Source organism: Accipiter gentilis, chromosome 1 (genome assembly GCF_929443795.1).
Source record: "Accipiter gentilis chromosome 1, bAccGen1.1, whole genome shotgun sequence".
In the NCBI taxonomy this organism is placed as follows: domain Eukaryota; kingdom Metazoa; phylum Chordata; class Aves; order Accipitriformes; family Accipitridae; genus Astur; species Astur gentilis.
In genome coordinates, this window is record NC_064880.1 from 8,777,386 (window position 1) to 8,793,062 (window position 15,677).

At 60.9% G+C, this 15,677-nt stretch overlaps 2 protein-coding genes across 15 annotated transcripts in view; both read right to left on the reverse strand.

The window, feature by feature from the left end:
- Positions 1 to 1,100: 1,100 nt before the first annotated feature.
- RAP1GAP (RAP1 GTPase activating protein) lies at positions 1,101 to 9,591 on the reverse strand. 10 transcript variants are annotated; one of them, XM_049809195.1, is made up of 21 exons: positions 9,384 to 9,591; positions 7,905 to 8,043; positions 7,774 to 7,816; positions 7,618 to 7,656; positions 7,337 to 7,522; positions 6,695 to 6,789; positions 6,536 to 6,614; positions 6,403 to 6,456; positions 6,234 to 6,317; positions 6,056 to 6,156; positions 5,853 to 5,982; positions 5,316 to 5,471; positions 5,159 to 5,230; positions 4,987 to 5,073; positions 4,200 to 4,337; positions 3,524 to 3,592; positions 3,318 to 3,427; positions 3,148 to 3,231; positions 2,030 to 2,123; positions 1,862 to 1,943; positions 1,101 to 1,777 (listed from the first exon to the last, which is right to left on the reverse strand). In XM_049809195.1, exons 3-21 carry the CDS (start codon positions 7,810 to 7,812, stop codon positions 1,638 to 1,640), a joined length of 1,839 nt encoding a protein of 612 aa, XP_049665152.1. In that variant the 5' UTR covers positions 7,813 to 7,816; positions 7,905 to 8,043; positions 9,384 to 9,591; the 3' UTR covers positions 1,101 to 1,637. The 10 variants fall into 10 exon arrangements, with proteins under 10 accessions (XP_049665152.1, XP_049665142.1, XP_049665134.1 ...); XM_049809185.1 differs by having other exon boundaries at positions 7,905 to 8,070; XM_049809177.1 differs by having other exon boundaries at positions 7,905 to 8,073.
- A 2,208-nt stretch (positions 9,592 to 11,799) lies between these two features.
- The window catches only part of USP48 (ubiquitin specific peptidase 48), a 29,203-nt gene continuing 25,325 nt past the window's right edge, over positions 11,800 to 15,677 (reverse strand). For 4 of the 5 annotated variants that reach the window (XM_049796220.1, XM_049796154.1, XM_049796070.1 and 1 more), the window contains exons 22-27: positions 14,155 to 14,259; positions 13,576 to 13,731; positions 13,237 to 13,362; positions 12,764 to 12,812; positions 12,484 to 12,510; positions 11,800 to 12,375 (exon numbers count right to left, since the gene is read on the reverse strand). In XM_049796220.1, the coding sequence (XP_049652177.1) occupies positions 12,353 to 12,375; positions 12,484 to 12,510; positions 12,764 to 12,812; positions 13,237 to 13,362; positions 13,576 to 13,731; positions 14,155 to 14,259 (486 nt within the window). In that variant the 3' untranslated portion in view covers positions 11,800 to 12,352. The remainder of the gene's footprint in view (positions 12,376 to 12,483; positions 12,511 to 12,763; positions 12,813 to 13,236; positions 13,363 to 13,575; positions 13,732 to 14,154; positions 14,260 to 15,677) is intronic. The other variant, XM_049796304.1, reaches the window with a different exon arrangement.

Sequence of the window (15,677 nt, forward strand, 5' to 3'; positions counted from 1 at the left end):
GTTGGGTAATTAGGGAGGGGGTAATTAGGGGAGGGGGCTTTGGCAGCTTGCAAGGTGCTGGAGGGGGACATTGAGGCCTGGGGTAGCACCAGAGAGGGGCCTTGGGTGTGCAAATATCACTGTGCCCGTGCAAATGCTGCCTGAGCTGCGCAAAAGGTGCCTTGCACGTGCGAATGCCGCCTTGCCTGCGCAAAAGTCGCTGCGCACGTGTGAAACGCCGCTGTGCACGTGCAAAAGTCACCATGCATGTGCAAACGTTGCCCTGCCTCTGCAAATACCACTTTGCTCATGCACGAGCAGCCCCTTGCACACCCCGGCTGCATCGTGCATTTGCAACACCCTCCCCCCCCGCCACGAGCACCCCCAAAGCACCCCCCTGCACCCCTCCAATCACCGCCCCGCCTTTTATTTATTTACCAGCATTATAAATAAATCTCCGCTCCTGTTTTTTATTAACCGACAAACTTTGGAGCGGGTGAAGGCAGTGACCCGAGCGGCGCCAGATTTCAGGGGTGGGGGGGGCCCCTGTGACACCCCCACTTTGCTCAGCGCCCTTTGCACCCGCACCGGCATTGCCGGCGTCGCTGGCATCCCCAACCGTGAGCCAGCCCCTGGCACTGGGGCTTTCCAGAAACCAGGCGGTACCAAGCTATGTTTAACCGGTCCCGGGGTGCTTCGTGGTTTTTGGGGGTTCGGGGGGGGGGGGGGAAATGACCATTTTTTCTTGACCAGGGATTTGGCGTGAAGCCGGTGGCCGCCGGGGCTGCCGGCCAAATGCCGCTCCCGACGCCTGGTTGGCCGCCAGAGCTGAAAATAAGGGGGTGGTGGTTTTTTTTGGGGGCGTGGGGGGGGCCTGCCACGTTTTGGGTTACCCACAGCACCCCAAAAATAGGGGAAAAATCAAATCAAGGCTTTGCTCAGCCTGACTGCCACGATAGCCCCAGAATTTGGGTAAATGACTCCCAAAAATGGGTGAATTCGGGGTGGTTTTAAAACTATGTGGAGCATCAGCCCCAGCTGACGCTTGGGGATTTGGGGATTCCCCCTCCCCCAGATGTCAGGACCCCCCTCCAGCATTTCCCAGCTGTAGCGATAAATAAACCTTTATTTTATACAGGACTTACGGGACACACAAACACGATTTGGGGGGAGGGTTGTTTGAAAAAATAATTCCCCCCTCCCCCCCCCAGTTCCAGCATCTGACCCATTCCGGAGCTTTTTTCCCTTAAAATAAAAGGGAGGGGGGGGGGGGCAGGGGGACCCCCACTTTGGATTTGCCCTGGATTTGAGCCCCCCCTTTTTTTAGGGAGGGGGTGATGCTCGGGTTGGACCCGCTTTTCATTTCGGGGGAGCCCCCACCCCATGTGGCATTGGGGTCACGGTGGACGGGTGGGGGGCCCTTTGTGGTCCATCACACCCCCCCAAGGGGTAGTTGGGGTGATGGAGATTGTCTGGGGGGGGGGGGAAGACACCCCCATTTTTGGGGGGGATCCCCCCAAATCCTGCACTGGGGATGATGGCTTCGGCTCCTGGCATGGGGGTGGAACACGGGGGGGGTGAAGCGGTGCCACCCCACCCCCCCCCGCCGCCTCCAGGGATGGGGGGGACTGTAACTACGAACCCTGTGTGGAGGGACATCAGTGGGTGCACCCCAATATGGGTGCCCCCAATATGGGTGCACTGGGGGGGGGTGGGGGGCACAGCCTCACCGGATTATGGGGAGGCCGCTCCAGCTGGATTTTGATCTCGGGGCAAGGGGGGTCAGGGGGACGGTGACCTGGGGGAAAAGGGGGGGGCATGAGCACCAGTGGGGGGGGGGTACCCAGCCCCGCAGTGGCCTGATGCCCCAGTGATGGGCTACCTGGGGGGATACCGGGGGGGTCATCTGGCCAGGGGGTGTCGGTGAAGGCGTCACGGTGGGTCCCCGAGGGCGAGCGGCTCTCCTAAGGGTGCGAGGGGGTGTGTCAAAGGGGTGCTGCTCCCACCAACCCCCCCAGCACCCTACATCCCCCTCCCAGCACCCCAGTACCCTGCCCGGCTCGCTGGGCTCCTCGGTGGCACTGCCGAAGCTGCTGGCGCTGGAGGAGGAGCGGGAGAAATCCGGCGGCTCCGGCTTCTCGGCCCTGCCGAGTGACAGTTCCCAATGCCGGGGACAGGCTGGCACCACGCCATGTGGCTGCCGCCGCCATGGCCCGCTGCGACACCACGCTGTCCCTGTGCCACCCCGTCCCCACACCATCCTGTCCCTGTGCCACCCCATCCCCGTGCCAACCCACCCCCATGCCATCTCGTCCCTGGGATGTGCCATCCCTGTGCCACACCATCCCTGGGATGTCCTGTCCCCACACCGTCCCATCCCTGTGATATCCCATTCTCGTGCCATCCTGTCCCCATGCCAACCCATCCCAGTGTCCCTTGTCACCATACCGACCTGTCCCCGTGCCACCCAACCCTGTGCCACCCCACCTCCACGCAACCCGAACCCCAAACTACCCCCGTCCCATGCCACCCTGTGCCCAGGCCACCCAAGTGCCACCCTATCCCTGCGCCACCCCACCCCACTGCAGCCCCTTGCTACCTTGTTCCTGTGACATACAGTGCCTGTGCCACTAGGTTCCTGGGTGACCCTGTCCCTGCGACACCCCATCCCTGTGCTGTCTTGTCACCCTGTGCCAACCATCCTGGTGGCACCTTGTCCCGGTGTCATCCCATCCCAGTGTCACCCTGTCCCATCGCATCCCTGTGCCACTCTGTCCATGTGCCACCCCACCCCAGTGTCACCCTGTCCCAGTGCCACCCCACTCACATGCTGCCCCATCCCAGTGCCCTCCAGTCCCTGTGTCACCCCAATGCCACCCTGTCCCCATGTCACCCCATCCTGGTACCGCTCCATCCCGGTGCCACCCCGTCCTGGTGCTACCCTGTTCCCTCGCCACCCCATCCCAGTGCCCTCCAGTCCCCACGTCACCCTGTCCCAGTGCCCTCCTGTCCCCATGTCACACCATCCTGGTGCTACCCCATGCCGGTGCCACCCTGTGCCGGTGCCACCATGTCCCAGTGCCACCCCGTCCTTGCGCTGCCGCATCCCAGTGCCCTCCAGTCCCCGTGTCACCCTGTCCCGGTGCCCTCCCCATCCCGGTGCGGGACCTGTCGGGGTGCCGGCGGCTCTCGGGGGAGCTGTGTGCGGAGCAGGCGCCCTCAGGGGCGGCGGGGGCGGCGGCGGGGCCGTCCCTGGGGGGGGAGGCGGCGGGCAGTGAGGTGACACCGGGAGGGGACACCGGACGATGCCAGCCCGGTGTCCCGGTACCGGAGCTCACCTGCCGGCCGGCGCCTCCTGGATGCTCTCGATACCGATGGCGCTGGAGCGGCGGGAGGCGAGCGGCCCGGGCCGCCGCCGCGACGGGCTCTTCCCGGGCACCAGCAGCGCCTGCGGGTCGCCGTTAACCGGGAACCGGGGTGGTGGTGGGGGAGAATACCGGGGGACACACACCGGGGGGGCTGTGTCCGTGCCGGGGCTACCCACCTCTTCCACAGAGCCCAGCCCGATGGCGCTGCCGCGGCGTCCCCGCCGGCTCCCGGGCACCAGCAGCGACTGGGGACGGCACCGCGTCACCGGCCCCGGGGGGGCACCGGGGGCACCGGGAGGGGCGGGGCCGCGCGGGTGAATGGGGTTGCGGGGAGGGGGCGGGGCCGACGAGGGGGTGGGAGGGGCTTAAGCGAAGGGGCGGGCGGTGGGCCTGAAGAGGCGGGGCTTAAGGGCTGGGCGGGGCGTGCGCCTGTCGGCGAGGCGCGGGGCTACCTTGGGGCTGGGGGCGGGGGGGGGGGGAACGGGGCGGGGCTGGCGAGCGCGGGGCGGCCCTGTCCCCTAGAGGGGGCGCGGCCTCGCGGCGGTGGGCGTGTCCTCAGCCAGGCGCCGGCAGGCAAGCTGCCCGGGCGGTGGGCGTGGCCAGCGCGGTGGGGGCGTGTCCCGGGGCGGGGCTCTCACGCCGGGAGCACCGGCGGCGGCGTTGGCGGGGGGGGGGGGGGGGGGGGGGGGGGCGTTGAGGGGGTCCCGGGGCGGGGTGGTCCCGGACTCCAGGGAGAGGCTGCACCCCCCCCCCCCTCCCCGTCAGCACCCCCCCCCCCCGGTACTGCCGGGCGCCCCCGTCCAGCAGTTTTGGCGGGGGAAGACGACGGACGACGCCCCCGCCGTACCCCACCTTGAAGGACTCGAAGAATCCCGGTGCGGCGGCGCCGTTGTCGGGACGTTCGTCGTCGGGGCCGAGCCCCAGCATGGCCTGGCTGCGGGCCTGCAGCTCTTCGTGCAGCGTCTCCAGCAGCGCCGCCCGCGTCCGCTCCTGCGCACCCACCGCGCTGCCGGGGACCCGCTGCCACCCCCCGCCCGCCCCCACGGCACCCACGGCACACGCTGTGTACGGCACCCCCGAGCACGGCACCCACAGCAGGCGCTGTGCCAGCCGTACGGGGCACCCCCCCACACACCCACCCAGCACCCACAGCGGGCGCCGCAGCCGCCGTACGGGGCACCCACGCAGGCTGCCCACCCACCCGGCACTCAGCGTGCACGGCGCCCGCAGCAGGCGCGGCACCCTCAGACACGCCACCGCCGCAGGCACGGCCCCACCCCACGCCCGGCAGCAACCCAGCGTACCCAGCACCCACACACAGAGCACCCGGCATACACGGCACCCACCTGCACAGCCCCCCCGCATCGTCCACGGCACCCACAGGCACAGCCCCACCGTACGCACGGCACCCGTGGCGTGCGCGGCACCCCCAGAACTGCTGCAGGCGCAGTACCCACGGCATGCACGGCACCCACTTACAGGCACGGCACCCGCGGCAGACATAGGCCCCGCAGCAGGCACAGCACCCACAGCACCCATGGCATGCACCACCCCACGTCCACAGCACCCACGTGCCCCACGGCGTGAACAGCCCTGTTGCAGATGCGGCGCCGCGCTCAGCACCCACGTTTGCACCCACCTCCAGCTTGGCGAACTTCTCGGCCTTGTAGCAGGCGTACTCGGCGTTGATGAGCTTCGTCAGCAGGAATTCCTGGAACTCAGGGCCCTGTGAGGGCGAGGGGCAACCCTGGGTGGGTGCCACTCTGGGGACACAGCCCCCCCACACACCGACAGCACCCATGGGTGCTCACCTTCCTGAAGACGGCAGGGTCGGGCAGTGGCGGGCCGAAGAAGGGCACGTCGTCACGGGCAGTGACGGAGACCTGTGGTGGGTGGGTGGGTGTGACGGGGCACCCCACTGCCCCCAGCACCCCATAAGGATGGGGAAACTGAGGCATGGGCCAGTACCTTGTAGAGGGTCCCCTGGGAGCCGCCCTGCTCCAGCTGCACCACCACGAAGGCGTGGAGGAAGTTGGAGGCGATCATGTCGGGGACGAAGGGGGTGTTCTCATCCTGGAAGACGATGGCCACGATGTCATTGCCGATGTGACGCTTCCGCTGCAGCTGTGGGGATGGGGGGGACACGGGGAACAGGGAGGGCGGTCACACCGGGGGGGGCAAAAGGAATGGCAGACCCTGTGCCCCATAGGTGCCCCTGGAGCTTTTGCATCCCATAGACGACCTCCAGCACCCATTGGGTGTGCTGCTAGCCCTTGTGTCCCACAGATGCCCCCCAGCACCCATGGGTGTCCCAGGAGCCCCTGCACCCCATGGACACCCCCAAAGCACCCATAGGTGCCCCACCAGACCTTCCACCCCATGAGGGTGCCCCAGGACCCCTTACACCTCCCCCCCCAAGCACCCATGTGTTCCCCCTCCCCCCCCCCCCAGCCCTTGCTTCCCGCCTTCCTCCATCCCCTCTCCCAGCACCCCTGGGTGCCCCACCTGCTGGGCATCCCCCTCGGTGTAGGGCAGCTTGGTGGAGACGTGGAACATGATCTCCTTGTCACGGAAGTGGCAGTAGACCGACTCGCTGCCTGTCTGCCCGTGGGTCACATCCAGCCCCCCCCGAAACCTGGGTGGTGGGGGGACAGGCACCCTGAACCTGGGATCCACGGGTGCCCCGCACCCAGCACCCCATCACGCACCCCTTGAAGTCCCGCAGCTGCACCCGTTGACCCAGGATGTCGAGGAATTCTGTGAACGCCGGGCTCTCCTCCGTGGTGCCAAAAAGCTCCTCCTCAGAGGTCTGCGGTGGGGTGGGGATGGGTGCCAGCACCCACCCGGGACCCCCCCACCCTAACCCCCGCCCACCCCACCCCATACCTGCCCCAGTTTTTGGTAGATGACCCCAAATTTGAAGTGGTTGCTGAGCACGTGCTCGTCGAAGGCGAGGATGAGGCGGGATGCCTGCAGGGTCAGGAGGGGGTGGAGGTTGGGTGGGGGGCACCCCGGGGTGCCCCCCACCTGTGGGTGCTCCCTCCACCCCGTTCACCTTGGGGTAGAGCACAGGGTAGAAGCGATCCACGTTGACATCCTCGCACACCAGCTGCGGGAAGGATGGGTGATGCAATGGGTAGCCCAGGGAGGGGAGCACCCATGGGTGCTGCCGGGGGTGTTGCACCCACCTTGGCCATCTGCACCACGTTGGGGAACTCGGCCAGGCAGGAGATGGGCACCACGTCGTGCAGGGTGCGGGCACGGGTGCTGCGGGGTGAGGTGGGGGGGTCAGGATGGCCCCCTACCCCCAGCCAGCACCCATGGGTGCCCCCTGGCAGCCTGCTCACCGCAGCAGCAGGTGGAGGTGCTCTTGCTCATCGTACTTGAGGGAGAAGACCAGGTGGCCCAGCGCCGGGTCCAGGGAGTAGTAGTTGAAGTGCTCCTGCGGGGAGGGGGCCAAGCACCCATGGCAGCCCCAGTGAGTGCTCATGCTGACAGACACCCGTGCCATGGGGCACCCACGCCCATGAGCACCAATATCCATGAGCACCCATACCTGTAGGGCACCCATCCCACAGACACTTGTAGGTTCCCTATGCCCACGGACACCTGTGTCTACAAGCACCCACGCCATAGGGCACCCAGATCCCTGAGCAGCCATAAACCTGAGCACTCATCCCCATGGGGCACCCATGTCCATGAGCACCCATACTCACAGATACCATCACCTATGGAGCCCCTACGCTCACGGGCTCACATGCAATGAGCCACCCATGCCCATGAGCAACCATGCCATGGGGCACCCAGGTGCATGAGCACCCACACCCACAGGGCTCCCATGCTCCCATAGATACCCACACCCATACGCATAAGCACCCATGCCATGGGGCACCCATGTCCTTAAGCACCCATGCTTATGAGGTCTCCATGACCACGCCCAGGCCCAGCCACCCCAAGCACCCATCCCTGGAGCACCCCCAGGGCCTCACCTTGCCCAAGAAGTGCTTGCGGTAGATCTTGGCCGTGTGGTTGCCCTCAAGCCTTGCCCGGGTGCTGGGTGCCGGGGTGTGGGGGGAATCGGGTGCCCCGCTCAGCTGGTGGTTGGTGCCCTCGATCCAGTAACCCCCAAACTGCGGCAGGAGGATGAGGGGGAACGGCCCTTCCCGGCCCAGCACCTGCACCCACAACTGAGGTGAGCGCTCTGGCCACCCACCCACCCAGCCGCTTGCCTGCCACTGCACCCATCTCTGGAGGGGAGTGGGTGGTCTACCTCGTGCACGCTGGGGTAGGGGATGTAGTCCTCCTCCGTCTGCAAGATAATGGGGTGGGTGAAGGCTACACCAGCGCCCATGGGTGCTGGGGTGGGTGAAGGCCACTCAGGCACCCATGGGTGCTGGTTGGCTACCCCCACCCCAGCAATGCCTACCTTGAGTGGTGGGGGGATACCATGGCGCTGCTGGGCCATCCTGCTGCCCTGCGGGAGATGGGGGCTGTGGGTGTCCATTACCCCACCTTGGGATGAGCACCCATGGGTGGGCAGCACCCACGGAGGCTTACCTTGGGGTGGGGTGGCCAAGGGGATGGCGGTGCCAGCTGGAGATATGTCTAGGTGGTGCAGGGGGGCCCACGGAGGTCCATGGCGCTTTCTGGGGGAGAGGAGAGCTCCCCCACAACCCCTTGCCGTGACACTTGACCGCTTGGGCAGCAGCGTTACCCCTGAAGCCTACTGATGGCAGCAAGCCAAGCGCCACCTTGCTGGCTGCCAGGAGCCAGCGGGCCAGGAGCGGCAGGTGTTGGGTTCACTACACGGGGGTGCCCGGCTACTGAGGTCGTCCCCCCAACTCATCGCGTCCCCCCACCGCCACCCACCTCCCCCCCCACCCCCCCGAAGGGCGCCCTCTGCGGGCGGGAGGCGGCGCCCGCGGGGCAGCACCACGGACAGCGCCGGGCACCGGCAGCGCCGAGCACCGCCCGGGACACGGGAGGGGGGACACGGGGGGGACACGCCGCGACAGCGGCCCCGCTGCAAAGCCGTCCTTGTGCAAACGCAGCCGTGGTGCAAACGGGTCCCAGCCCCCTGCAAACACAGCCCGGCCGCCCGCGACCCCTCCCGCGAGCACGAACGCCCGTGTAAACGCGCCCCGTCCCTGTGCAAACACGGCGGCGTGCGAGCGTGTCCCTGGTGCAACGGGGAGCCTCGTGCAAACGCACCCCATCCCTGTGCAAAGGCGATGCTGGTGCAAAGGCCCCCCTGGTGCAAATGAGCCCCGTCCCTGTGCAAACACGACCCTGGTGCAAACGCGACCCATCCCTGTGCAAGCACGACCCTGGTGCAAACGCGACCTGTCCCCGTGCAAACGCGTCCCCGTGCAAACACGACCCTGGTGCAAACGTGACACGTCCCTGCGCACCCGTGGGTCCCGGTGTGACCCTGCCGGGCAGTGGGGCCCTGTGGGGTCCTGGGGGGGGGGGGTGTCTCCCATCGCTCCCCACCCCCCAGCACCCAAGGGTGGGGGGAGGCAGTCCCCGGGGGGGGGGTGTAGTAGAAGCGGCGGGGGGGGGACGACGACACCCAAATGTGGGGCCAGGCTGGGGGCGGGGGGGGGGGGGCATAAGGGGCAGATTGCGGGGACTGGGCTGGGGGGGGCACGGGGGTGGGGGAGATGATGGGGGCAGGATGGGGGGGAGGCAGAAAGGGGGGGACAGATTTTGGGGTAGCGCCGGGGGGGGGGCAAGGTTGGGGGGGGGGGCAGGTTGAGGGGGTTAATTAATGCGGGAGATATCTGGGGGGGGGGAAGGCTGGGAGGGAGGCAATTCATGGGGGACATATTTTGGGGAGGGGCAGGTTGGGGGGTATATGGGGGGGGTTGATTCCCCCCCCCCGGCCTCGCCGGTACCGGCAGCGGCTGAAGGTCACCGGGGGACGGGCCCCCCCCGGTACTGCGCCGGTGGCGGGGGGGGACGACACGGACACCGCGGGGGTTGGGGTGTCGCCGGGGGGACCCCGGTTCCCGGTGCCCGCGGCGCGGCACTTACCGGAGGGTCGGCGGGGCCGGTGCCGGTACCGGAGCGGAGCCGGTACCGGAGCGGAGCGGAGCGGGGGCCCCGCCGCTCTCAGCCACCGCGCCGCGTCACGTGCGGCGGGGCGGGGCGGCCCCTCCGGGGGCGGCCGATACCGGGGAACCGGTACCGGAACCAGGAACCGGCACCGGGGAACCGGTACCGGAACCGGGAACCGATACCAGCTCCGGGAACGGGGCGCTGGGAACGGCATCACCCCCCCAGCCTGGGGGGGTCCCGTGTCCCTTGTCCGTCCCCCCCAGGACCACCTGGATGCCGCCTCCTGCTGTCCCCAGCACCCGTGTCCATCCCGTCGTCGTCCCCCCCCCATGCCGGGGTAGCCCCCAACTCCCTCCCTGGTCCCCGGGGAACCCTCTCCAGCCCCCCCCCCCCCCCCCCCAATGGCCAGTACCCGGGTCAATCACCTGCATCCCCCCATCCTCCTCCTCCCCCTTTGCCTAGCGGGGTCCCCCCTGCATCCCTCCCCGGTATCCCCACCCATCACCCCTCACCTCCCCAAGACCCTCTCCATCACCCCCCAACAGCACCCAGGACGTGAGCGACCCCCCCCCCCCCCCAGCACCCATCTCCCCTCAGGGGCTATTTCAGAGGGACACCCCAGCTCCAGGGGCCCTCGAGGAATGGCTGGCACCAGCTCCCTGCTGCCGGGTGCCAGGGCGGAAGGAGCCGGGGCCTGGCACCGAGCCCCGGCCACGCAGCCCCCCAGGGAAGCGGCAACCCGGGCAATGCGCCAGTGCGGGGAGAGGGTGAGACGTGACGCGCCGGCGTGGGGTTGGGGACACCGAAACCAACCCTGCAGCTGCCTTGGCCCATCCCGCACCTGTGCTTCCACGGGGAAAGGGCTGCCAAACGGCACACGGCACCGTTGAGCCTCCAATAAAAACCACACGATGTGCCAAGGTTGGTGCGATGCCCAGCGCCGCAGGGATCCTGCTCACTCCCATCCCCATCCCTTTTTTTGGGATGGTCCAGAGCGAGATTTGCAGCCTAAGAAATCCCCAGCCTTCCGGGGAGGTGTTAAAACACAAGACAGACCATGTGTATGCGCTTTAATAAGGCTTCCACAGCTCAAATGACAATTTTAATCCGATAATGTTTGCAAATAACAGACAAAACGGTAATTGGGCCTTTGATCACATCTTGTACCTGCGTCCTCCGTGAGATACGGCGATGCCACGCTGCGGCCATACATCGCTTCTCGGAAACACCGCCACGGCCCTGGCTAATACCTTAACCCACTGAGTTTAGAGACTTTAATTTTGCAATGTTATAAGCTCAAGGAAGAGATTGTTTGTAACATTAAAAAAAAAATTAACAGCAAATTGGAAAAAATAGAAACAACAACAGAATTTCCAGGGAATATGTACACAAGCGAGTGCTTCAGTATGGGAAGAAGAAAACCTCCTGCCCGTTCCCAAAGGATGAAGCGGCTTTGGCGTGCCAAATTCCTGCTGACGTCTTTACCTTGGGAAAGAATACGCGGGTCCAAATTGCCCCAAAACCAACCTTTTAAGAGCTCCACAGCCCCCAGATGTTGGCTGCTTCGCCCCAAAACCTGCCAGGGACGGGGAGGAGGATGCAGAACCCCCGTTCTCAGCAAAGGGCAGATGTAATTCTTCAGATAAAAGATAAAATTTAAAATAAACGCTACTGGGGTTGTTAGGATGGGATACGTGGCCCCTGCCCTCTTCTCACAGCCCCAAACTCCTGCAGTCCTTTAAAAAAAATGAAGCTGATGCGGCAGCAACCCAACTCTCTGCATCACATTTTGCCGCGGAAACAAGTTAAAAGGCTGAAAAGGAAGAGGAAATACCTAACTTTATTACAGAGATACCTCGACAGTGCCCTTTTTTTTTTTTTTTTTTTTTTTTTTTTTTTTTTAAAGTCTGGAAGTGGTACACTAGTTCCTGCTACTAATGGGTAATGGGGAGAGATCCTTTCTGGGAGCTACAGATGCAAAAAAAAAAAAAAAAAAAAAAAAAAAATTATTAGTGCATTCCTGAAAAATGAGGAGAACAGAGGGGGAAAAAACCAAAACCTCTTCCCATGGAAACAGGGCACCCACCCGCACCCCCTTTGCTCTGGTTCAGGCTCCCCCAAGCCATGGGCGTGAGCTCTCCTGGCAGTCCCGGACTGGAGGAAAAGATGTTATCAAAAGTCGTTAAAATACCCCACGTTTCTAAAAAACACAGTTCACAGAGAAAGACCAGGTGGTTATTGAAAGATCATCAAACATTTGGAAGTGAAGGCGAGCGGCTGAAAAGCCGGCGAGGGAGGCAGCTCCCTGTCCCCTCCGCGATGGAAGGCTTTCGGAGGCAGACCACAGCTTACATTTTCAGTTAAATAAGATGAAGTTTGGGGGGGTTTTTTGGTGTTTTTTTTGTTTTGTTTTTTTTTTGAAAGAGCTAGACATTCCTCACAAGTAACAATTTCTTTACTTCCATGCTGTACTGAAAGAGTAATAGTGGATCAAAGACAGGATTATCTGTAAGCAGGTTACACCTAAAGAGTTACTCGAGAACAGATCAAGATGTTTTTGATCTACTGAATTACAACCCCTTTTCGGACAGATGAGCGCGGTGCGGGATTTGAGTCAGGGAATACACAAGAATGCCTCCGTCTCCCTCGCCTGTAAACATGATACGCTCTTACTGCTGCTAAACTTTCCAACCTTCCTGTTGCTTTATTAAATATAAAATCGGGAACGTTCTCTTGAAGGCAGGATGTCCTTCAGTGCAATCTGCTTTGACATAAGGCATTTTTTTTTGGGGGGGGGGGAGGGCAGTCATTTCAGAATGGGTTTCTGCCTTCTGGAAGAGTCAAAGAGTTCAGTACTGTATCCACCTTTTTTTTTTTTCTTTTAATGCCCTACCATGTCAAAATCCTCTTCCCTTCTGGTCGCTCCTCTGTTGCTCAGAAAACCATCAGTGTCCAAGTAAACCAGTCCCTGAGGACAAAAAAAGACAATCACCAAAAGATGATGACACTTACGGGATGGAGACAAAATTAGCATGGGCTTAAATAAAGGCGGGGAGGGGGGGAACCCCAGACTCACCTTTAAATCCTTCTTCAGGCATACAAACTGAGGATGGAAAGAAAAAGGCACAGGGTTAGAAGTCTCTCGACAAGTTGTTTCTAAAGGGATCTTTTGTTGGAGTGGTGGCGTACCACTGGATCTCCCATTGACAGTGACAGGAAAGATTCAACGTCTCTATTTTCTACCTTTACAACCCAAACCCAACACAATCCTTGGCCACCAACACAGCTCCCAAAATCACAGTGATGAGGTGCCTTCCCTGAACCCCAAAACCTTCCAGGGTCCCCCCCCGCCTCACCTTGCATAACGTCATCCATCGCTGCGTAATCTGCAATTGGTTCATCAGCCTGGAAAATAAAGTGGAGCAGGGGATTAATGAACAAGCCACCTCGTTTGGAAGTTCACAGCCCGATCAGTTCATGATGCTGCTCTGGAGGGGAGCGGGGAACAGGTCTCTTGCCCAAACAGTGTCTGAGAACAAGAGGGGAGGACTTGCTCCATACTTTAGCCATATTTTGGGCTGGTAGGTATCCAGCTCAGCAGCAAAGATCAGATAATAAAAGCTCCTTTAAAAAAAGAGGATTTTCCTCCTCCAAGAAGGAGCTTCAGGAAGAACTCATTAAATTAGGCTACCGAGCACCCACGGGTGGTCACATCTAGTGCACAGCAGTTTTCACATGCACCACAACATGTTTTTCTTTGCTTGTACAAAAATCAGTTCAATTCTCTGCTTTATTCAACTTCCTTTCAGCAGCCAGACTCTCACATTACCTTTAATAAAATGACGGACTCAGGGATGACTCCCAGGCTGCCGAGCGTTGCGGTATCATCGCTCAGTATCTTCCCGTCGATCGACAAATTCTGGTCGAAGGGAGCAACTGAAAATGCATGCATGATCTGTGCCAACACAATGAGACACGCTGATTTTTTGCAGAGGGAAAAATATACCACTGAGCTACACAAAAATACCACATTTAGAAGAGCAACACGGGCCTTTTGATGCCACATGGGATTTTATACTCTTCCCCTCCATCCCCTCACAGCCACACACTCCTAATTTTGTGTTTTCTTACTCGAGACGACTCATTCCTTGGAGGAAAAACATCTTACCTGTATTTTCAGTTCTTTCAGTGTCTGATTAGCAGAAACAAGCAGTGCTTTCTCCCCTCTGACTTTCCGGTGCCGGGTGCTTCGCCTGATGCCTTGCTTTTGGTAAGTGATGTAGCTCTGGTGCGAGATCTTCTGGCGCTTCGCACCACCGTTAGTCTAGAAACAAGAGGCAAAAATCAGGAGCCCAAGTTTGGGATTGGTGGAAAATACAACCTCCCCTTACCCTGGACTGTGTTTCGGGCAAGTCGGTCATGCGAGGGAAGGCACGAAGTGCTGAAAAGTCCCTTCAGAAGCAAACCACCGCATGCAAGTACCAAGAGGACCAAAGGACTTTGCTTGAAACCTTGGTTCCTGCTTCTAATGCTAGTGTGGGGCGGATTACTAGCCAAGCGTAGGAGTCACCATCAATATTTGATCTCTCCAAAAACAAAGGGATGGTGTGGTATGACCATTGAAATAATTTAAGACACTGTTGTTTTTGCCTGCTAGTGGCAAATGGAGGAGGAGGGCTATCCCATCATGCTGACTCAAGAAGATGATGCAAAAACCAAGGAACCTGGTGGTATTTTTGATCTCTACCTGGTTAAAATCTGGGTCTTGCTCCCCCTCTGGCTTGTTTTCCTCCCTTTCCTCTTCAGCTTCGGAGCTGCTCACGTTCAGCTCTGGAGCAGCGTCCTTCATTACCTGAAGTCATAAAAATCATTCTCCGTAACTAACCCGACAGCATCAACCCACACTGTCACATCATGGCAAACAGCTTGCTGAGACTTCCAGGATGCCACCTTGATCCAATGAACCGAGGCAGAGCAGGAACAACCCAGGGATCTGCTCTGCATGCTCTGCAAAGTCTTCTCCACCCCTCCCCAGCTGCACTGAACCATGGGGGGATTCGGCTCAGGAGAACAAGCTTCTCTCTTGAATTGCAGGTGCTTCCTGCAGCTCAGGACCTACCCTCCTCTCTAGGCAAAGGGAAAGTCTCCAGGGGCCTGGACTGATTTCTTTCCCATTAGCTGGCTGCTTCTCTGGTTCATCTAAGTGTATTACGAAAGCCCTAACACAGAGAAAGGAATATTATCTGTAAATTAGACACTTAGCCATCCCCACAGCAGACCAACAGAGGCACTCAGCACCATTATTTATGGGTCTGGAGGTTGTAAGTAAATGAAATCTAAATAATTTACGCAAACATATAAATAAAAAGGATGTTCAGTTCTGTATAAGTCACTCCAGGAGGCATGGATCTGCCGGACTTCAATTCAAATCTATGCTTCAGATGGAGCTGGGGTTTGCAAGATCCCAGGAGACTGGTGCGCTCTCCATCCTGGATGCCCGACAGCTCGCTTCTCCGTCAATGTATTTGCAATTAACAATACAATCCCAGCTTCCAAACATCCAGCACCAACCGCAGCCTCCCCAGAGCCTTCCGGATTCCAGCAGTGCTGCCCTACGCTGATTTTATATGGCCATGGCTTCCCTCTTGCAGTGTCAGCTGGAGGAGGTACCCTGGGGTTGCAGAGTGGGGGAAGAGCAGGGGCGAGGGAATGGGAAACACTGCCTGGCTTTGCAAATCAAAACTGGTGGGGAAGGAAGCAGTAGCTTCGAGTGTCACTGTCTGCAATCCTCGCGGGCAGCGCTGCCGCGCTGCTGGCGAGCATTATTGCTGCTTTGCATCTTGCTGAGGCTGCCCTGTTAATGAGGGATCTTGCAGGCAAGCTCTCGCCTCCTCTCTCCAACTCCAGCTGCTCGGCAAAGAATAGCTGCCTGTTTTTTGCCAGCCCCACGTGTGAGCAGAGTCCTGTCCAGCCCCAGAAAAAAACACACCACCCTCCTCTGCACCAGAGCCAAGATACAGCCTCGAGATTCAGCCTCCAGACAGGCTGATATCCCCTAGCTGATGGCTCTCTTGAGCAGTCACTGTGCTGCATGCTCTCCATCTCACAACCAAGGCAGAAACCCACCCAGCCTCCAGAACCCTGCAGTTCTCCAGGCTTCAGTTCCTCCCTTAGATTGACAGGGAGGTGGAAATCAATGAGAGGTAAAAAAACCGAAACCACCCATGCTGCAAAGGTGCAGGGACATCTTTATCTGAGCTTGCCCATGAG

Coding starts and splice junctions, on each gene's coding strand:
- RAP1GAP (XM_049809195.1), bottom strand. CDS start 7,812: ATGGCCCAGCAGCGCCATGGTATCCCCCCACCACTCAAG. Junction 5,074..5,158: donor ACCCTGCCGTCTTCAGGAAG/GTGAGCACCCAT, acceptor TCGCCCTCACAG/GGCCCTGAGTTCCAGGAATT. Junction 3,232..3,317: donor CAGGAGGCGCCGGCCGGCAG/GTGAGCTCCGGT, acceptor CTCCCCCCCCAG/GGACGGCCCCGCCGCCGCCC.